The sequence below is a fragment of the Sus scrofa genome, chromosome 3 (assembly GCF_054392235.1).
Source record: "Sus scrofa isolate SSC_HxYL_T2T_F1_AM1 chromosome 3, Sscrofa_HxYL_maternal_Yorkshire_Landrace_v2.0, whole genome shotgun sequence".
NCBI classification, from domain to species: Eukaryota; Metazoa; Chordata; class Mammalia; order Artiodactyla; family Suidae; genus Sus; species Sus scrofa.
The window spans coordinates 92445454-92467828 of NC_139385.1; the positions used below are offsets into that span (position 1 = coordinate 92445454).

Genomic DNA, 22375 nt, shown 5'->3' on the forward strand with positions numbered 1-22375 from the left:
TCTTTCTAGCATGTTTAGAGGTGAATGGAATAAATTTTAATGGCGATATCCTTCATACCCTATAAACTATGGATTAAGAATGATAGTAGAGGAGTTCCTGTCGTGGTGCAGTGGTTAACGAATCTGACTAGGAACCATGAGGTTGCGGGTTCGGTTCCTGCTCTTGCTCAGTGGGTTAAGGATCCGGCACTGCCATGAGCTGTGGTGTAGGTTGCAGACGCGGCTTGGATCCTGCGTTGCTGTGGCTCTGGTGTAGGCCGGTGGCTGCAGCTCCGATTGGACCCCTAGCCTGGGAATCTCCACATCCCGCGGGAGCGGCCCAAGAAATAGCAAAAAAAAAGACAGGAGAGAAAAAAAAAAAAAAAGGAATGATAGTAGAGAAAGAAATAGTTCTCCCCAAAACATTCTTTAAATGTTTTGGTTTGGTTTGGCTTGAAACCATTTTAGATTTGTGACCTTATAAGAAATTAGTTAGTACACTTGGATTCTGTGGCCCCAGTAGATCCTGTATACTTCATTATTTTTTTATTTTTGGCCTCCCCATGGCATATGGAGCTCCAGGCCAGGGATCAGATCCAAGCCACAGTGGAGACATAAGCTGCAGCTGTGGCAGTGCCAGATCCTTTACCCACTGTGCTGGGCCAGGGTGGGAACTTCCAAGACACTGCCCATCCCGTCGTGCCACAGTGGGAAATCCTGTGCTTCATTACTTTTTAGGGACCTTATGTGCAGTCCTGGTTCCTTTACTACTGTAGGTTGTTTTTCTTTGTTTTTGTTTTTGTTTGTTTGTTTGTTTGTCTTTTTAGGGCTGAACCCGAAGCATAGGAAGGTTCCTAGGCTAGGGGTCGAATCAGACCTGTAGGCGCTGGCCTACACCACAGCAACTCCAGATCTGAGCCGTGTCTGCGACCTGCCCCACGGCTCACGGCAACACTGGATCCTTAACCCACTGAGTGAGGCCAGGGATTGAACCCGTGTTGTCATGGATACTAGTCAGATTCATTGTCCCTGAGCCACGATGGGAACTCCTACTACTGCTATTTTATAGTTGTGGTTTGAGCTTCATTTAACAGTGGCTATGGCTTATACCAGCAAAAAAAGTATTTAATTTTTTTACTTCAATACTTTTTTACTTTAGTAACCCTTTAACACCTAGACATCTGCTGCTTATCACATAAGGATTGTGCTAGATTAGATCCTCCCAAGATATTTTCTAGCTATAAAATTAAATAGTTTAAAATTATAGTAGCTTACCAAAGTCATGGTGATATTTGTTACTGAAAAAACTAGAGGCTAAAGTTCTCCCTGAGGACTTGACATGGTTTGCTTTCTATATGAATGAGGGTGACATGTTTTGGTTTTTATCATAAGTTAAAAGCTTCCATATGTTTCTATGTAAGTATCAAATATGCACATATTCCAGAGAGCATAAGAGTTTAATTTCTTAAAGGCTTGTCATCTTATTTGGAAAAAAACGGGTGGGGAGTGGTAGTGATTATTCTGCCCAAGTTAAGAGAATTCTGTTTCATTTATGCATTCCTATTCTGTGTTGGTGAGGTACTTCGAAAAAACATCTATCAGAATCAGCTTTCCCCCTTTATTTCCCATCAGTGCCAGTGGTAAGATTGTGTGGGATATAACCTTTTCTAAAAGTACCTGAAGTTACTGTCATGGATGTATAGTTGCCACTGTCAGTGAAATCATTACATGGAGGGAAAAGTGTGATATAATTTCTAGGGTCTTTTCAGAAGCTCAGATCATTTAAAATGATTCCCAGAGAATTTTAGTGAACTCTTAACTTCAGATATGCAGTAGCAGCTTTGCATTAATTTAACGATTTGTGTTTTTAAGGTGATTGATCTCATTTATAAAACATGGAAAACAAATTCAATACTTTTTTTTTCCTTTCTTTAGTTTTTTTTTGTTTTTTTTGTTTTGTTTTGTTTTGTTTGGTCTTTTTGCCTTTTCTAGGGCCACTCCTGCCACATATGGAGGTTCCCAGGCTCCTTAACCCACTGAGCAAGGCCAGGGATCAAACCCGCAACTTCATGACATGGTTCCTAGGCGGATTCGTTAACTACTGCGCCATGAACTCCTATATTTTTTTATTTCTTTGCAACTTTGTCAATCCTAAGAGGCTTCTGCAGTCATAAATCTCACAAAATATGTGTACATTCTTTTTATTTATCATTGTCATATTTTTTAAAGCTGTTGTCATCACTCTTTAGCTAGTCTTGTCCAATTTTCTTATGTATATGGGACATACTGTGTATCTGCTTTGTGTAAAACACTATTAGGTATTAAGACCATATAAATATTCCTACATAAGAGCGTCATGGGTGGAAAGATGAAACATAAATTTAAAATAATAAGTGTTAAATTAGGTATATATAATTAGTGCTACACATGCTAAAAGAATAATCAAGTTGGGTCCTTTAGACAAGCTCATTTACGAAAATGACAATGCTTGGTGTATATTTTAAAGAAAGATAGAATTGGCTATGCAAACAGCAAGCCAGAATAAGTTTCGTACATTTTTTACAGTGTAGCATTTATGTTATCTGCTTTTAGGTTTTTGTCTGTAAGCGTATATTCATTTTCACATGTTCTTTTAGGGGAATGGCATTTTCATTAGGGCATTACCTGACAGTTGTAGGTTGCGTTTAGATGTCTCATGCTGTATGTTGTTCCCCTTAGTGTGTCCTGTACCAGGAGATCACTGATGAGTAAAGTTTTAATTAGCAAAAGACAGAATAGTTAGCCAAGTAAAGACATTTTAAAAATTTTTAATTAAAAGATATTTTAACTGGAGTTCCCGTCGTGGCGCAGTGGTTAACGAATCTGACTAGGAACCATGAGGTTGCAGGTTCGGTCTCTGCCCTTGCTCAGTGGGTTAAGGATCCGGCGTTGCCGTGAGCTGTGGTGTAGGTTGCAGACGCGGCTTGGATCCTGCGTTGCTGTGGCTCTGGCGTAGGCCGGTGGCTACAGCTCCGATTGGACCCCTAGCCTGGGAACCTCCATATGTCGTGGGAGCGGCCCAAGAAATAGCAAAAAGACAAAAAAAAAAAAAAGATATTTTAACTAAAATAAAGCAAGGGAGATATAGCCTTCATAATCATTTTTTTAAATGAATTTAGTTTTATGTAAATACAAAATTTATTACATTGTTCTGGTTTTTACCATTTTATTTCAGGTCAGAAAAATGTTTCTATTTGGCCACCCCTACCCACTATAACCTTTATCCCACTTGACTATCACTGTTTTTCTCACTCTTTCTCTTTTCCCCAATATGTAAGCTTATAGGTGTTGGGGATCAGAAGATGTCTTTATTGCACTCTTATTCTTTGATATATAGGTGTTCAGTATATAATTATTCAGTTAATGAATTGCGTATTATTTAATTACTTAAGTGACTAGCATCATTCCCTATTTGAAATTCATAGCTCTACTTTAAGAGCCTAATGATTTTCTCAGAATTTTTGCTTTTTATATTTATAAGTTATGTGTATTTATATAATTGATATCTTTGAGGTTAATTTTTGAGGTGAATATTTGCATAGGTGATTTACTTTAAGTCAAGACCGTGTGTGTCTGTGTATGTGTGTGAAAGTTCCTAGGCCAGAGATTGAACCTGAGCCATAGCAGTGATGACGCCTAATCCTTAACTGCTAGGCCACCAGGGAACTCGCAGATGGTATTTTTATTTATTTATTTATTTATTTTTGTCTTTTTGCCTTTTCTAGGCCGCACCAGCAGCGTATGGAGGTTCCCAGGCTAGGGGTCCAATCGGAGCTGCAGCCACTGGCCTATACCACAGCCACAGCAACGCAGGATCTGAGCCACGTCTGCAACCTACACCACAGCTCACGGCAATGCTGGATCCTTAACCCACTGAGCAAGGCCAGGGATCGAACCCACAACCTCATGGTTCCTAGTTGGATTCGTTAACCACTGAGCCATGACGGGAACTCCCCAGACAGTATTTTTTAAGAAAGATAAAGGAGACATTTTAATGTATGAAGTAGAACAATTTCCAAATAGGGAGTGGGTTCTAGTCACTGAAGTAGTTAAAGGTACACTAGGACCGTCAGTGGCATTGATTCTGTCTTTGTGTGCAATGCACATCAACTTTAATTGTCCAGGTAGCCTGCCTGCCTTTTAAAAAATAATTTTTGTTCTTGGTTTAAAAAATTCAAACCATAAAGAAGTTGGGGTGGGGTGGGCCTCCTTTGTCTTTTACTGAAAAACTATTTTTAAGGGAATCTATTTTTGACTTAAACCAAAGGATTATGTTTTAATCTGTTAAGGCATGTGGCTTACAGATCATTACATTTCATGAGCCGTATTAAAAACTTGCTGGCACTGAGGAGAAGAGTGGTAAATTTATGAAGAAAATAGTTCAAAGAGATAAAACCACATTCATACTTTCTTGATTGTCCTGAATGGTTATTGAAATATGATGTAAGAGATAATGTGTGTAAAGACCTTCATATCTAGGTGCTGACTATGGATAAATGTGTGTTGACAATCTTCTTCCATAAAAATACTCTGATTTTTCTCCATTTCATTGAATAACCGTATAACAGTCTCAAGTTGCCTTGGAATTTCTTCAGTAGCATCCTTACTGGGCTCTTTGACACCCACTTACATTCACTACAAAGGATTTAGCATGGTATTTTAAAAGCAGAACTAATCGGGTCATTCCCATGCTTAAAATTTCCCATCGTACAGAATATCATGGGTTTAACATGTTGCCCTTAAGCAGTACTGCCTTTTAAAAGTTATCTGTGTTTGCCCTTTTTAAAATTTTTTGAGATGTATTTGACATACACAGTAAACTGCATGTGTTAAGGTATATAATTTGATAGTTTGACGCATGCATACATTTGTGAAACCACTACACTCAAGACCTTCATCTTTGTCTCTCTACCTCCCTAGCCCCAGTCTGCTTTCTATCACTTATTTGATTAGCTAGGAGTGGAATGTCTAGATCATATGCTAGCTGTGTGTTTAACCGCTCAACTTTTTTCCAAAATGGTTGTGTCATTTTGACATTCTCATATGCTTCTTAGCCTCACAAAAGTTTGGTATGGTCAGTGTTTAATTCTAGCCACTCTAGCACAGTCTTCGCTCTGTGGTTTTAATTTGAATTTCTGTAATTATTAACACTATTGAGTATCCTTCACACCCTCTTTACATGCATGTTTAAGTTGATAGTGTTATTCCCTGTTGAACAGCGATGGTTTCCTTTGTTGCTTATTTTGAAAAGAAAATGTAAGTGTTTGGACTCTTAAGCAAATTAGTGGAGGAATTCCTTCCCCACCCCCAATGTATTGTTTAAAATATCAGTTTAATATCAGATTTGATAGGCACTCATATTTATGTATATTTGCCAGTTTTTATTTATTTATTTATTTTTGGTCTTTTTGCTATTTCTTGGGCCGCTCTTGCGGCATATGGAGGTTCCCAGGCTAGGGGTCCAATCGGAGCTGTAGCCACCGGCCTACGCCAGAGCCACAGCAACGCAGGATCCGAGCCACGTCTGCAACCTACACCACAGCTCACGGCAACGCCGGATCCTTAACCCACTGAGCAAGGGCAGAGACCGAACCTGCAACCTCATGGTTCCTAGTCGGATTCGTTAACCACTGTGCCACGACGGGAACTCCCTATATTTGCCGGTTTTATACCATGACAGGATAATAAAGTGAAGGTAATGCTTATTAAATTTACCTTTTATATAATAAGGTAATATTTTTCAAGATGTTCTTTTACATTACATTCAGCATCATATACATAATTGACAGAAACTATTTTCCCACACTTTTGTGTGTGCGTGTGTGTGTTTAGGGCCGCACCCACGGCATATGGAGGTTCCCAGGCGAGGTGTCGAATCGAGCTGTAGTTGCCAGCCTACGCCACAGCAACACTGGGTCCGAGCTGTGTCTACGACCTACCCCACACTTCAGGACAATGACAGATTCCTAACACGCTGAGCAACGCCAGGGATCAAACCTGTGTCCTCATGGATGCTACTCAGATTCGTTTCCCCTGAGCAACGACAGGAATTCCCCCACCACTTTTCGTTAAGGTAGTGACAGCTTGGTCCCTCCAAAGTTTCTAATTCCATGGAACTTCCATAAGAAATCTTCACTTAAATGCCTGTTCCTTACCTGACGTCCACCTAGGAGATAGGAACCACATATAGATTTTATTAAAGGTGGTGGGTGGTGATTGTATGTAATATTTTTTTATATATATATATATATATGCACATACACACACAAAATGGAATGTTACTTAGCCATTTAAAAGAAATACTGCCATTTGTAGTGACATGTACGGCCCTATAATAGATTATCATATCATAAGTGAAATAAAAAAGACAAATAATCAGAGTTCCCGTTGTGACTCAGTGGTTAACGAATCTGACTCGGAACCATGAGGTTGTGGGTTCGATCCCTGGCCTTGCTCAGTGGGTTAAGGATCTGGTGTTGCCATGAGCTGTGGTGTGGGTGGCAGACTCGGCTCAGATCCCATGTTCCTGTGGCTCTGGCATAGGCCGGCAGCTACAGCTCCTATTGGACCCCTAGCCTGGGAACCTCCATATGCTGTGGGAGTGGCCCTAGAAAAGGCAAAAAGACAAAAAATAAAAAAGACGTAATCATTTGATATCACTTATATGTGGAATCTCTAAAAAATGATAAGAATGAACTTATATACAAGATAAGATCTGTCATGGCTGTGGTATAAGCTGGCAGTTACAGCTCCAAATTTGACCCCCTACCCTGGGAACTTCCATATGCCCCATGTGCAACCTTTAAAAAAGAAAGATATGGACTGTCAAAGACTTTTTTTCTTGAAATTGAATATGGAAGTTCCTAGGCCAGGGGTCCAATTGTAGCTGCAGCTGCCAGCATATACCACAGTTCACAGCAACACCATGTTTTTAACCCACTGTGAAGCCAGGGATCAAACCGTCAGCCTCATGGGTATTAGTTGGATTCATCACCCCTGAGCCATAACGGGAACTCTGAAAATGCATGGACTTTTGGATATGAAAGATTTAAGTTCCATAAACTGCTTTCTAGTGCCTAGTTAGGCATTTTTATACTAGAGTACCTTTTTTTCAAGAAGTTATACGTGGCTGGTCCTTTTTAAAAAACTCTTTCCTTTCCCTTCCCTCCCTTCCCTTCCCCTTCCCTTTTATGGTCGCACCCATTGCCATAGGGAAGTTCCTGGGCCAGGTATTGAGTCCAAGCTGCAGCTGCAACCTCTGCCTGATCTGGGACAACTCCAGATCCTTCCTTAACCTGCTGTGCCACACTGGGAATTTCAAAAAGTAATACTTTGCAGTAACAAATTTGAAGGTTTATTTTTTTAACTTTGCACGTGAAATTATTGTTTAGAAGAATGGAGTGGAGGGCTGTGAATTATAAGTATGGTAGATCATTGAAAGGATCCTTTGAAAAACTTGACAAAGTGACTATATAAGAGCATAATTGCTCTTGTCTAAAGTATACAAACTTTATTTTTAAATTTTTGTCATTATTCAATATTTGTTGGGTTTTTTTTCGTTTGTTTTTTTTTTTTTCCCCCTATAATGCTTTTTAGGTTTGCACCCAGGCACGTGGAGATTCCCAGGGTAGTAGTTGAATTTGAGCTACAGCTGCCAGCCTACATCACAGCAACAGCAACATAGGATCCAAGCTGTGTCTGCAGCTTACACCACAGCTCATGGCAACACCGGATCCCTAACCCACCATTCGAGGCCAGGGAACAAACCTGTAATCTCATGGTTGCTAGTCGGATGTGTTCCTATTGTGCCACAATAGGAATTTCTATTGTTTACTATTTCTTGAGTATTTTTTTCTAGTATTTTTGGTCAAAACTCATAGTTTTGGAGTTCCCACTGTAGCACAATGGGATTGGTGGTAGCTCTGCATCACCAGGACACACATGTTCGATCCCTGGCCCAGTACAGTGGGTTGAAGGATCCGTAGTTGTCACAGGTGTTGCATCGGTCAGAACTGCAGCTTGGATCTGATCCCTGGCACAGGAACTCCATATACCACAGGGCAGCCAAAAAAAAAAGACTCATAATAGTTTTCTGCTAAAGCTCAGAAGCTGAGCTTTCTTTCTCTGCTACTTGTAAACATTTGACTTTCTACCTTGATATGGATGGCACCATTCCTTTTTAAAGGTACAGTTCACAATTAGAAAATAGATCTCAGTTGAGCTGCTTTTATCTGTTAAATTTATGGTAAACCATGGGAAGGAATTTGGGAAGCGAGTCACATGGTACTTAAATAAACTTTCTATGCAGCAGGAGATTAGACAGACTCTTTTATGCTTTTATGAGTAGCAGTACTTAATCAGAAACTATATATATATATAGTTTCATTGCTTTGAATGGATGGAAGTACTGGGCATTGTAGAGTGATACTATATTGAGACTTTATTGTCTCTGAGATCCTTATCTTTTTCTGACTCCTTATTTTACATTTCTCCTGTTTTCATCTTTTACCCTTTGCTCCATCTAGAGGTAAGTGTCAGAAGCCTTTCAAAAGAGGGAGAAGGTATTTATTTAATTGATAACAGAAGAATTAAAGGATCTGTTTCTGCTCCGTTTTTCTTTTTTTAATTTAGGGCCTATCTGCGGCATATGAAGAGGTTCTCAGGCCAGGGGTCAAATCAGAGTTTCAGCTGCCAGCCACAACCACAGAAATGCCAGATCCGAGCTGTGTCCAGCTCACGGCAATGCTGGATCCTTAACCCACTGAGCAGAGCCAGGGATCGAACCAGCAATTCACGGATGCTAGTTGGGTGTGTTATTGCATGGGTGGGGGGGGGCATACCTACAGCATGTGGAAGTTCTTGGGCCAGGGATAGAACCCAAGCCATAGCAGCAACCAGAGCTGCTGCAGTGACAACCTGAGATCCTTAACCTGCAGTCCAACAAGAGAATTCCTGATCCTGTTTTATTCTCCACAGCTGAGAAGAGCCTCCAGAATCATTGAACTGGAGGCAGGGATTATAGTTTACTTTGGTCCCTTATGACAGATTTAGAAGAAAACATACTGAATCTCTTATTTGTTATTATCAGTCATTTAATCTGAGAGAGTAGGCTGTATTTTTGGTTTTGGTTTAAATTGTTTTGCTTGTATTTAGATTTCAGAGGGATGCTTTTTTGATTGTTTAGAATGGCCCTTTTCCTTAATTTTGTAGCACCATAATGATCGTAATTTATATGTGCAGAGAACAGAAGGATCAGCAATACCAGATCTAATGGATATTGAGGGCATATTGACTGGGTTACCCTAACTAAATTGTATAATTTAGGAAATTTAGTAAAATAAAACTGGTTCCTGTGGTCTTTTTTTTTTTTTTTTTTTTTTTTAAATATTGAATCTAGACTTGATTGTACTTGGGCTATATCCACAATGCCTCTTTTTATTTTTATTTATTTTTTATTTTTTATTCTTATTGATTTAATTAAACTTTTTTTTTTTTTTTTTTTTTGCTTTCTAGGGCCACCACCTATGGCATATGGAACTTCCCAGGCTAGGGGTTGAATCAGAGCTACAGCTGCCGGCCTACACCAGAGCCATAGCAATGTGGGATCCGAGCCTAGTCTGCGACCTACACCACAGCACATGGCAACACTGGATCCTTACTTAACCCACTGAGTAGAGGCCAGGGATTGAAATAAGGGAACTTCTGCCTCTTATTTTAAAAAGTAAATAATTTTAAACTATAGAAACATTGCCCCCCAAAAGTACAAAATATACTTACAGCTTTTAGTCCACACTGTTAACTTATACAGCTGTAATAAAATTATCACAACCAGAAAATGAACATTGGTTCAGTACTACTAACTGAATTATAGACACTAATTAATTAATTAATTTTGCATTTTAGGGCTGTACCCGCTGCATATGGAGGTTCCCAGGCCAGGGATCTAATCAGAGCTACAGCTATAGGCCACAGCCACAGCTCACAGCAATACCAGATCCTTAATCTACTGAGTGAGGTCAGGGATTGAACCTGCAACCTCATGGTTCCCAGTCAGATTCGTTTCTGCTGTGCCACAATGGGAACACCTAGACCTTAATTTAGATTTCGCAAGTTTTCTCTGTAACGTCCTTTTCCTGTTCTTCACTTTATTTGGTTGTATCTCTTTATTTTTCTTAATCAGTGACAGTTTTTAATTCCTGCGTGGTATGTATTTGACACTTTTGATGAGTTCTGGTTATTTTTTAGTGTATTTCAATTTAGGTTTGTTTTTTGTTTTCTCATAATTAGACTGAGATTCCATATTTTGGGACAGGAATACCACACAGGTGTGTCCTCAGTCCACCAAACCAGGGTATATGATGTCAATGTGTTTAATTATTCATTTATTATTGACCTTTATTAGTTAGGTTGGTGCTAGCTACTTTTCCATTTACAAAATTACTATTTTTCACTTTGTGATAAATATTTTGGGAAGATAATTTAAGACTATGCAGATAATGCATTTCTTCTGAAAGTTTTGCCCATTTGTTTCACCATTCATTCATGAATCTTTAGCAATTAGTTCCATGGTCTTTGGCTAATGTAGATCTTTAAAAATAGCAATAACTAGTTTTCACTGGGTTGTATGTGTTTGTATATAACAGTTAAATTTTTGGCACCTGACAGGTAGTTTCTTTTAAACGATTCTTATGTTGTGCATATTGTTAATACATAACATTACATTTTCAGTTGATAAATAACGCTTATTATATGACTCTGTTGCATTAAATTATTCTGCAATTAGGAAACTTTTTGTAATTAATACTAAAAGTTTTTTTTTTTTTTAATTTGGGACGTTAAATAGGAAATGTACAGTTTCACCATAATTAATAGTGATTATTTTTATGTACCAGTGAAAAGGAGCCATAGATTGAAAGTGTGAATTGAGTACTTCAGCTCATAAAGATTACAGTCAAATATGTGTTTTGTTGCCCTCAAGTTGACTCTATTTCCTTCTAATTCTTAGTGTCCTTAGCATATTTCTTTTTCAGTGGATACTGAGTCCAGTGTTGTAGATTTGTTGGATGAGACTTGGGATATCCAGTTTCAGAAACTCTTATCTGTATTTCCAAAGTTTATATAGCTCTGAAAATTTGAAATCTTCAAAATCAATTGATTTTGATGGCAAAGCCTAAATTATTAAATGTGAGAGTAGTCTTTATTTTTTATTGTTACTATAATTAATTTGTTGGATTAGGGAATCCTACTTCAGACCCTTAGGGTATGTTAGTACAAGTGTACCACAAGAAATTAAATTTTAAAGGGACTTGTAGTATATGCTCAGTACATTCTGAAAGATACAAATTAAAATCAAAGGCATGAAGTCTTAACTGTTTAAAAGGTAGTTTATACTATTAAAGTATTTTTAACTAAAGTACATTATACTGTACAGTGTTTTACAAAAGCTTTATGTAAACTTCTTTCAGTGCTCACAAAGTTTTATGTATCTTCAGGGGTTTTGTAGTTGTAACCCACAAGAAAAATGTATATATTTACTTAAATGAACACATTAGTCCCTGTGGCTTCTTTTTTTTTCTTAAATTAAAAAATCACAGCGTAGTGTTCTTGACTATCTAGCACTAAAGAGTCATAGAAGACAATAATTTGTAATTGTTAAACTTAACAAAAATTAAAATTTAAAGGAGTGGTACACTAAACTAATTGGCATTTTTCAAAAATGCCGTAATTGGTGATGGGATTTTATTCTGCCCTCCCAACCCGCAGTTCTTTTGGTTCCTGAAGATTTATTAGCATGCTGTAAAAGTGTTGAATAATTTTTTTTGATAGGAATAAAAAAATATGTTGTTGGCCTCATTATCAAGACGTCATCTGACCCAACTTGTGTAGAGGTAAGAGCTTTTTTGGAGATTATTGCCACAGTGTAAAATCATTTAAACATTGGATCTTTAATTTAAACTTGCTTCTGTCACAGACATACAGACACACATGTATGTATGCATAATCATTTTCAGTAGATCTGCAGTCATTTTTTTTTCTCTCAGCAGAGGGTGAGGGGGATTGCCTACATTTGTTGTTATTGTTATCTGTTGTAGGTCCTCATCTAATCTATCTTTTTTCTTTTCTTAGAAGGAAAAGGTATATATCGGGAAATTAAATATGATTCTTGTTCAGGTAAGTTTTTACTTGGTACACTGTTTCCCTGAGGAGAATTAAAATGTTTCAGTTAGGCAGATTAGTTGAACAAAAGATTCTAACTTACCGTATTGAATAACTCCGATCCTGCCAGAGTAGTGATAGTCATGTACACAATAACTACAATGGTTATCTTACTGTCTGGCATTTAAATTTGGTACTGTTCTGTGTAAGAAACCCCAAGTACAATAAACCTTTGACTTATTTGGCTCCAATATGTATTGGACTGGTTAAAAAAAGTTCTCATGTGTCTCAAATTGGATGTTTCTTTTCCATGTCAGCAGTCTCAAGCTTATTTAAAATTTCCTTTGAATCCAAGCATCCCTTTAATTGATCTCTATATTTGGCATTTTTAAAAAAACCTTTCTATATGTTTAACTTTAGGAATTTTATATTTACGTATCTTTCAAAATATGTTCAAAAAGTTCTGAGAACATTAATTGATATATGAGAAAGATAGAATTTTCTGTAAAATAAGTTATAGGAACATTGGGTTTTCCCCAACACTTGGATTTTTACTAAGTTACTAAGTTCTGCTGGCTTTTATACTGAGGACTTTTTGTTGTAAACCTGTCGTACTGGGAAAAGAAAGAGTACGAAGAGGTTAATTTGCTTACCTCTTAGTAACAGGTACTATTATAGAATATCTGGATTGGAAATCCCTAGTTTACAAAATAAGCAGTACAGACCTTAAAATCTATTAAGCCTTTGGTCAAAGATGATTCTGTCCCCATTGGGAATGCTGCTTTTCTTCAGAGTTTATATATCCAAACCCTACTATATTTCCCTGCCCATCACCTTTTTTATCACATAGAGTTTGATCTTTGAGTCTCCTAGGATAATTTGCACATGTCTGACAGATATACATTAGAGCCAGATTAGAGCAGTCAGGATAATTGAGAGGAGGAATGGGGCTTTTGAGACAAAGAACTTTATCAGTGTTGTACTTTCTACTCAGTGTATTATATGGAGAGTAGCACATTTCCTGTCTTACTGTAGGAGAGGGGAGAAAATCAAAGATGGTTGGTATTTGCTCCAGCTTCTGGTATCACAGTGTCTATGAAGTTTGTCTTATTTGCCATTGAAAAATGAAATTAACTTTTCCTATCTTATTTTAGATATTGAAACAAGAATGGCCAAAACACTGGCCAACTTTTATCAGTGACATTGTTGGAGCAAGTAGGACCAGTGAAAGTCTCTGTCAGAATAATATGGTGATTCTGAAACTCTTGAGTGAAGAAGTATTTGATTTCTCTAGTGGACAGATAACCCAAGTGAAAGCTAAGCATTTAAAAGACAGGCAAGTACTTGTTTTAGAATTTTAAAGTAATTTTTCTAACAATTCCAAGGCATTCGGATGTAGATTAAAAATTTTTATGAAACTATGATTGTTGAAAACTAGCACATTTCTAGTTCTTCTTGAGTAATAATTTAAATAGTGGTAAAGTGAGGAAGTTCCTGTCTCGGCTCAGCAGAAACGAATCTGACTAGTATCTATGAGGAGGACACAGGTTCAATCCCTGGCCTCACTCGAGTTGGGTTTCTGGCATTGCCAGGAGCTGTGGTGTAGGTTGCAGGCATGGCTTGAATCTGGAGCTGCTATGGCTGTGGTGTAGGCAGGCAGCTACAGCTCCAATTCGACCCCTAGCCTGGGAACCTCCATATGCGGTGAGTATGGCCCTAAAGAGACAGAAAAAAAAAGAAAAAAAAAAAAGGTAAAGGAGTGGTCTAATACTCTAAATATGAAGGCCTAAAAAGTATATGTGGTATTACAGCAAATTAGCATTATACATGTCACGTGGAAGGGGTATAGTATAGGGTAAGACTTCCCAAGAACCTTTTCGTAATCTGTTTTATAAGGTGTCTAGTTAATTAAGGTCCAAGGAATTTACGTGTGTCCAAATGTCTAGTGAATCTTTCTGTTCTGCATTTTGTCACTTCCCCAATAGTTAACGCTAGGAACATGTCAAATTTTATTTTCTTCAACATAGTAATAAAATGTGTTTAGTCATTAAGGAACAGAAGTATTATCTTTATGTATTGAAACTAGCTTCAGAATTTAGAATTTTTTCCTTTGATTTGATGTATAGATACATTTTAGGATTGGGGTATATCTATCTAACACCACTCCTTATTTCGGAGAATTTTCTGTCTCCTATCTTGATTTAAAAGACTGAATTGATTGAAATTACTCAGATGGAATAAGGATGACAAAAAAAACCCATACCTAAAAAAAAAAAAAAAAAAAAAAAAACCCACAAAATTAATGCTCTTTAGGTGAGTCTTAAGAGTGATATTACAAACATAGTTTTAATAACTTTGTAAATAGAAGTAATTAAATTTTTTAATGTCCAGGCTGCCAATTATGTTAGTATGTAAGTAATCACAGTATTTTTATTTCTATGTGTCTTCTAAATGGATCACTTTTATTTTTTAGCATGTGCAATGAATTCTCACAAATTTTTCAGCTGTGTCAGTTTGTGATGGTAAGTGCTTTTAATTTCATTTTTAAAAATAATGATCATACATGAGAACATGATTTACAAGCGTATTTTTATTGTAGGAAAATTCCCAAAATGCTCCACTTGTACATGCAACTTTGGAAACATTGCTCAGATTTCTTAACTGGATTCCACTTGGATATATTTTTGAGACCAAGTTAATCAGCACATTAATTTATAAGGTATGGTGGTATATTTCAGTTACATTTTTTACTAGATAGTTGTGTGTATTTTCTTATTTTATATAGAAAAACCGTTCTACATTCCTAGCCATAATCAATGTTGTTTCTAAAATGAGGAAATTTTCTATAATTTCAGCTAGTCTTTTTTTTTTTTTGGTCTTTTTTTTGTCTTTTGTTGTTGTTGCTATTTCTTGGGCCGCTCCCGCAGCATATAGAGGTTCCCAGGCTAGGGGTTGAATCGGAGCTGCAGCCACCAGCCCACGCCAGAGCCACAGCAACGCGGGATCCGAGCCACGTCTGCAACCTACACCACAGCTCACCGCAACGCCGGATCGTCAACCCACTGAGCAAGGGCAGGGACTGAACCCGCAACCTCATGGTTCCTAGTCGGATTCGTTAACCACTGCGCCACGACGGGAACTCCTAGTCATTTTTTAAAAGTGTCAAAATCTCAGGATTCTGCCACCTGTACCATGCGCACTCTCCATGTGAACAACTAATAATGAATTTAGTTTGCCTTTATTTTAGTTGATTATATATGTCACAGTGAGGTAAGCTAAGGGATATTTCTATGAAATGGAAAATGTATTTTTTTCTGATAATTTTAAAGTAGTAGTATTTAATGCTTATATGTAAAAATCTTATATAATCATTCATCCAGAGACAATCAATTACTAACCTGTTATATTTTCAGGTGTTTTCTTATCAGATATGATGAATAAATTATGTATTTAACCAAGACCTTACAAAAGCAGACTATTATAACTTAAATTTGGGGCTTTGTAACTCTCAGGGCATGATACGGTCATATTCTATTCTAATATGAATTTAATATATTGAAGCCACCATTTTATTGCTACAATTTATTTAAAATTGTTTGCTATTGTCTACAGTACTGCAGGTAAGGTCAGACATTTAGGTACTTCTCAATTCAATAAATACACCTTCTCAACAATAAAATGTAAAAACTAGTTTTTCTCACACCTTCACTAATCCTAGGTATATATATGGCTCATCTCCTAAATTCTAAACAATCATAATTTTTTAAGATTACGCAGAAAACATGATGTCCTTAAGTGTATTATAGTAGATCACTTGGGGAAAGTTTCTAAGCAACTTTGGGCTTTTCAGATACCTAAGGACACATCAAAAGAAAGCACAGTTTGCTCCTAAAGCATTTACTGTCAGTTGGGTGAATAAGGAAATTTGTGTAAAAGATACGTACCAAAACCCTTATCATCTATTTATGATTTTTTTTTGTTTAGTTTTCTGATCTTTAAATCTTTTATTATTTCTTTTAATTGTTAATTTCAAGTGCTTGAGACTATTTAATTTTATGCGCCCTCCCCCTGGGCTTTTTTTTTTTTTTTTTTTTTTAATAGTTCCTGAATGTTCCAATGTTTCGAAATGTCTCTCTGAAGTGCCTCACGGAGATTGCTGGTGTGAGCGTAAGCCAGTATGAGGAACAGTTTGTAACACTATTTACACTGACAATGATGCAGCTAAAACAGGTAATGCAACACTCTTGAAAACGGCCTTAGAAAAAGTTGGGTTAGAAATGAACCCACATCACCTTTCATCACAACATAACTGTAAACAGATCAGCTGTAATGGGAATGAATATTTATTATGGAAGGGTAAGCTAGATTTTTTTTTTTTTTTTTTTTTTTTTCTTTTTTAGGGCCGCAGCATGTGGATTTTCTCAGGCTAGGGTACCAGTTGAAGCTACAGCTGCCTGCCATAGCAATAGCTACAGCAACGCAGGATCCGAGCTGTGTCTGCAACCTACACCACAGCTCACGGCAACACGAGGTCCATAACCCACTGAGTGAGGTCAGGGATCAAACCTTCCGACCTCATGGTTCCTAGTTGGATTTGTTTCTGCTGCGCCACAGTGGGAACTCCTGACCATACTACATCTCTTAAATGAAGGGATTCAATCTCAGTTTGACTAGGTATATGTGAAATTATCTAGAAGGTTAATCAGAATATTGCGTATGTTTATAATCTGAATTCTTAATAACACAAATGTGGGATAACTGATACAGGCAAAACTCAAAAGGATAATGTTTGAGGAAATCTTTGCAACATCAAAAAAACCGAAAAGCTAGGACAAAGGGTACCAAAATGGGTATAATACACCAATTAAATTAAACCATTTAATTCCCTATGTGTAGTGAGAGGAGATGGAATCTTACAGCTTAAATGCGGTGTCTTTGTTGTTGTTTTTAACATGAAGGCTTATGATCCATATTTAAACTTACAGATGCTTCCTTTAAATACCAATATTCGGCTTGCATACTCAAATGGAAAGGATGATGAACAGAACTTTATTCAAAATCTCAGTTTGTTTCTCTGTACCTTTCTTAAAGAACACGGTCAACTTATAGAAAAAAGATTAAATCTCAGGGAAACACTCATGGAGGTAGGCTCTGTGAAGCTTTTGGCTTGTGAAAATCTGTGCATAATTAACACTTAAAAGCATGCCTTTCTTCTAAACTTCATGTGTCTTTTGACGTATCTTCTTACCTATTACTTGTTTGTGCATTATAAGTACATGTTGCCAATTCTGAATTATAGTTAAAAACTTAGTTTCCTGATTTTGTGGTGTTTAATGCCAAATCAATAATCTATAATGAAAATTAAATTCCTTAAAGGTGTGCAGATGTGTCGTTTCTAAGATGAAAAGTCTAAAGACATTTTAAAATTATGGTGTAATTCACATATCATAAAACTATCCATTTAAAATTGTGTGATTCAGTGTCATTTAGTATATTCACAGTGTTATCAACCATATTTATTCCAGAACATTTTCATCATTGACAAAGGGTGATATATCCATTGAAATAGTCCCTCCCTCATTTTGTTCTCCTTCAAGTCCCTAGCAACTACTCGTTTTCTTTAGGTCTCAGTAGATTACCTATTCTGAACCTTTCATATAAATGAAATCCTAATATATGGTCTTTTGTTACTGGTTTCTTTCAATTAGCATGTCATAGCATGTACCACCAGTATTTCACCTTTTTCTATCTTTCTTTCTTTTGGGGGTGGGGGTGCACCAGCAGCATATGAAAGTTCCTAGGCCAGGAATTGAATCCAACCCATAGTGGGAATTCCAGAACATGCCTTTTTATCTATACCAAATGTTTTCTAATATTCATACTTTTTTTACAATATATAAGGTTCTTGAAGTATTCTAGGACATGTCAGAAGAAAGCATAATTTACTCCTGGGTAATTTATGCTGTCTGATGAATAATGAAACTCGAAGCTGTACAAAATACAACTTTATTATTTTTGTCTTTTTAGGGCCATACCTGCATCAAATGGAAGTTACCAGGCTAGGGATCCAGTCACAGTTGCAGCTGTCAGCCACAGCCATTGCCACGCCAGAACTGAGCCTACTCTGTGACCTACACTGTACAATACCAGATCTTTTAACCCACTTAGTGAGGCCAAGGATCAAACCTGTGTCCTCATGGGTACTAGTCAGGTTCGTTACTGCTGAGGCTCAATGGAAACTCCACAGCATGAATTTTATTTTAACATAGCAAGTGGAAAGCAGTTTGATATTGGTTAATAAAGGTTTGTTTTAATGGTTTTGTTCTGTGTAGGCCCTTCATTATATGTTATTGGTGTCTGAAGTAGAGGAAACTGAAATCTTTAAGATTTGTCTTGAGTACTGGAATCATCTGGCAGCTGAACTCTATAGAGAGAGCCCATTCTCAACATCTGCCTCTCCATTGCTATCTGGAAGTCAACATTTTGATGTTCCTCCCAGAAGACAACTGTATTTGCCTGTATTATCCAAGGTAACAATAAAATATGTTTTCGAGTGTGCTTCCTGTGATTTTCAAGGACTTAAATGCAAATACTGACTTTAATTTTTTGGCTAAGTCTATCCAAGCACCACTTGTGAGTACTGGCAATGCAAATGAAACACAAAACTTAATTTTTATCCATGATAAATAAAGACTGAAAGTCATTGTAGAATTACATTTTAAGTATGGTTGTATTTTAATATTGTGGGAATAGTTTTGTTTGGTATGTTGGTGTTAATTGTTTTTCAGGGAGTGGGGGCTACATTTGATGAGTCTGGGTTTCTGTATTGTTTTGTTTTATGGCTGTACCCAAACCATACGGAAGTTCCCAAGCCAGAAGTCCCCGGCCAAGCATGAAATACAAGCTATAACTGTGACCTACGCAGCACCTGTGGCAACACCAGGCCCTTCCAGACCCTTCAACCCACTGCCCCGGGCCAGGGTTTGAACCTGAGCCACTGTGGTCAGATTTATTTATTTATTTATTTAGCTTCTTAGGGCCACACCCATTGTATATGGAAGATGGAGGTTCCCAGGCTAGGGATTGAATTAGAGCTGTAGCTGCCAGCCACAGCAGCGCTGGATCTGAGCCACATCTATGATTCACACCACAGCTTACAGCAGCATTGGATCATTAACCCACTGATTAAGGCCAGGGATCAAACCTGTGTCTTCATGGATACTAGTCAGGTTTGTAACCACTGAGCCACTACGAGAACTCCTACGGTCAGATTTTTAACCCACTGTGCCATAGTAGGAATTATTTATGTAGCTGTTTTCAGAGATCTAACAGGTTTTTTTTCTTGTATATTGTTAAACAGGTCCGTTTATTGATGGTTAGTCGAATGGCTAAGCCAGAGGAAGTATTGGTTGTAGAAAATGATCAGGGAGAAGTTGTAAGAGAATTCATGAAGGATACAGATTCCATAAATTTATATAAGAATATGAGAGAAACATTAGGTAAGTTAATAAATGCTGTTAATTAAATCTTTATCTTTGTAATTCTGTTCTGGGATGGAAATACTTTTTAGGAAGTATGGCATGCTTAGGTTCTAAATCTATTAATAGCCATCATATTTGTGTGCAATTAGTAAAAATCTTTTTGCTCATCAGGTTTTGAGTTTTGAAGCTTCTATAACTTTTTTGCTTTCTTGTAGTTTATCTTACTCATCTGGATTATGCAGATACAGAAAGAATAATGACTGAGAAGCTTCACAATCAAGTGAATGGTACAGAGTGGTCATGGAAAAATTTGAATACATTGTGTTGGGCAATAGGCTCCATTAGTGGAGCAATGCATGAAGAGGATGAAAAACGATTTCTTGTCACTGTTATAAAGGTAGGCAAGAGGAGTGTGTGTACTGGAACCATTAGATAAGTGTGCTTTGTTACAAATGACTGGACTTTGTCTTATTTTACAGGATCTATTAGGATTATGTGAACAGAAAAGAGGCAAAGATAATAAAGCTATTATTGCATCAAATATCATGTATATAGTAGGTCAATATCCACGATTTTTAAGAGCTCACTGGAAATTTTTGAAGACAGTAGTTAACAAGCTTTTTGAATTCATGCATGGTAAATCTTATTTAATATATTCTATTTATTTTTGCTGAATAAAACAATTTTTTTGAAAAAAATTTTGGTAATTGTTCTTGTTTTGTTAGAGACCCATGATGGAGTCCAGGACATGGCTTGTGATACTTTCATTAAAATAGCTCAGAAATGCCGCAGGCATTTTGTTCAGGTTCAGGTTGGAGAAGTAATGCCATTTATTGATGAGATTTTGAACAACATTAACACTATAATTTGTGATCTTCAGCCGCAACAGGTATGTGAAGCACAAAGCATATTTTTCCTGGAAAGTAACTAATATTTTGTTTGTTTTGTTTTTGTCTTTTTAGGGCTGAACCCATGGCATATGGAGGTTCCCAGCGAGAGGTGAATTGGAGCTATAGCTGCCAGTCTAAGCCACAGCCACAGCAACGCCAGATGTGAGCTGCGTCTGCAACCTACACTACAGCTCACTGCAGCGCCAGATCCTTAACAGACTGAGCAGGGCCGAGAATTGATCCTCGGTCCTCCTGAATGCTAGTCAGGCTCGTTTCCGTTGAGCCACGATGGAAACTCCAGTAACTACTGTTTTTATGAGAATTCATTAGTAGGAGTAGAAGGAAAGCCGTTATTAGATTCAGTTTTCAAGTATCTCTGGTTTTTATATTGAGACAGAAGTTCAACCAAAAGTTTGTTGGGCTGCTTTTTACTTAATATAAATTATTTCTGACACTGTAACAAAAAGTTTATTAAATACATATTTTTTGTGTGTATGTGTGTGTATATATATATATATATATATATATATATATACATACACACATATATAGTATGTTTGTGGCCTTCCTTATTAGATGCATGAAAGTAAACTGTCTGCCTTTTAACATAGGTCCATACATTTTATGAAGCTGTGGGGTACATGATTGGTGCACAGACAGACCAAACAGTACAAGAACATTTGATAGAAAAATACATGCTACTTCCTAATCAAGTTTGGGATAGCATAATCCAGCAAGCAACCAAAGTAAGTTTTATGACTTGTTTTAAAAGTTGTTATGGAATTTAATAAAAGATTATTTACAAAGTAGTAAATTTAGTACCTTTGACATCTCTGTATCTGATCCATAACTTCTTTTACATGTTTTTTGCACATTGAAAAAATTGTAATGTATTTTTACTCTGTTTTGATGGAAAATTAAGGGTCTATTCTTAGTGATAAAGTCTTACATTCGTTTCACCGTTTAAGGTTATAAATGTGATGATGGTTTGGAATAAGGCAGGTAATGTTTTTTGCTTTAGCTACAAAGATAATTTTCACGTGGTAAGTGGAGTTGTTTTTTTGTCCTTCACAGAATGTGGACATACTTAAAGATCCTGAAACAGTCAAGCAACTTGGTAGCATATTGAAAACAAATGTGAGAGCCTGCAAAGCGGTTGGACACCCCTTTGTGATTCAGCTTGGGAGAATTTATTTAGATATGCTTAATGTATACAAGTGCCTCAGTGAAAATATTTCTGCAGCTATCCAGGCTAATGGTAAAGGACTCTGAATTCTTACGGAGTGATAGAGTAACAAGTCAGTTGTATATTCATATTCATTGCCTTAGCATAAGCATTCAGCACTTCTCACAGATTTTAATTAATCCCTCCCATGTTTTTAGGCAGTTGTTTATAACCAGTCACATACCCCTTTCACTTAAAAAATTAATCTTAGTTTATTTTCCCAGGATACCTATCTTTGTACTCTTGTCTTTGTTTTCTAATAGTAAATGAGAATTAATATCTGAAGTACGTAACTGCCAATATAGAATTTTAGTTGTCAAGTTGGATTCCACTTGATTATGTTTTTTAGGTGAGATGGTTACAAAGCAACCATTGATTAGAAGTATGCGAACAGTAAAAAGGGAAACTTTAAAGTTAATATCTGGTTGGGTGAGCCGGTCCAATGATCCACAGATGGTAAGTGAGATGGGCCTTTTGTTTGTAAAGTTAACGCTGCATTCTCTGGAATGTGCATATATCTCTGTATGCATTTAACTATTTTAAAGGTAATTTCGATGTTTTTATTTAGGATTATTTTATAACATTTTATTTTATTGGAGTCTAAG

At 36.9% G+C, this 22375-nt stretch overlaps 1 protein-coding gene and 1 long non-coding RNA gene across 12 annotated transcripts in view; both read left to right on the forward strand.

Annotated features, from left to right (window-relative positions):
• LOC146404771 (uncharacterized) overlaps positions 1-22375 on the forward strand; it is a 1009186-nt gene that overhangs the window by 576247 nt on the left and 410564 nt on the right. The window lies entirely within an intron of this gene.
• The window catches only part of XPO1 (exportin 1), a 45422-nt gene that overhangs the window by 14986 nt on the left and 8061 nt on the right, over positions 1-22375 (forward strand). For all 11 annotated transcript variants that reach the window (XM_085019102.1, XM_085019094.1, XM_085019096.1 and 8 more), the window contains 15 exons: positions 11845-11906; positions 12145-12189; positions 13329-13510; positions 14648-14696; positions 14774-14893; positions 16276-16404; positions 17160-17318; positions 18507-18704; positions 19535-19673; positions 19871-20052; positions 20135-20291; positions 20381-20544; positions 21157-21291; positions 21620-21803; positions 22120-22226. In XM_085019102.1, the coding sequence (XP_084875228.1) occupies positions 12175-12189; positions 13329-13510; positions 14648-14696; positions 14774-14893; positions 16276-16404; positions 17160-17318; positions 18507-18704; positions 19535-19673; positions 19871-20052; positions 20135-20291; positions 20381-20544; positions 21157-21291; positions 21620-21803; positions 22120-22226 (1920 nt within the window). In that variant the 5' untranslated portion in view covers positions 11845-11906; positions 12145-12174. The remainder of the gene's footprint in view (positions 1-11844; positions 11907-12144; positions 12190-13328; positions 13511-14647; positions 14697-14773; positions 14894-16275; positions 16405-17159; positions 17319-18506; positions 18705-19534; positions 19674-19870; positions 20053-20134; positions 20292-20380; positions 20545-21156; positions 21292-21619; positions 21804-22119; positions 22227-22375) is intronic.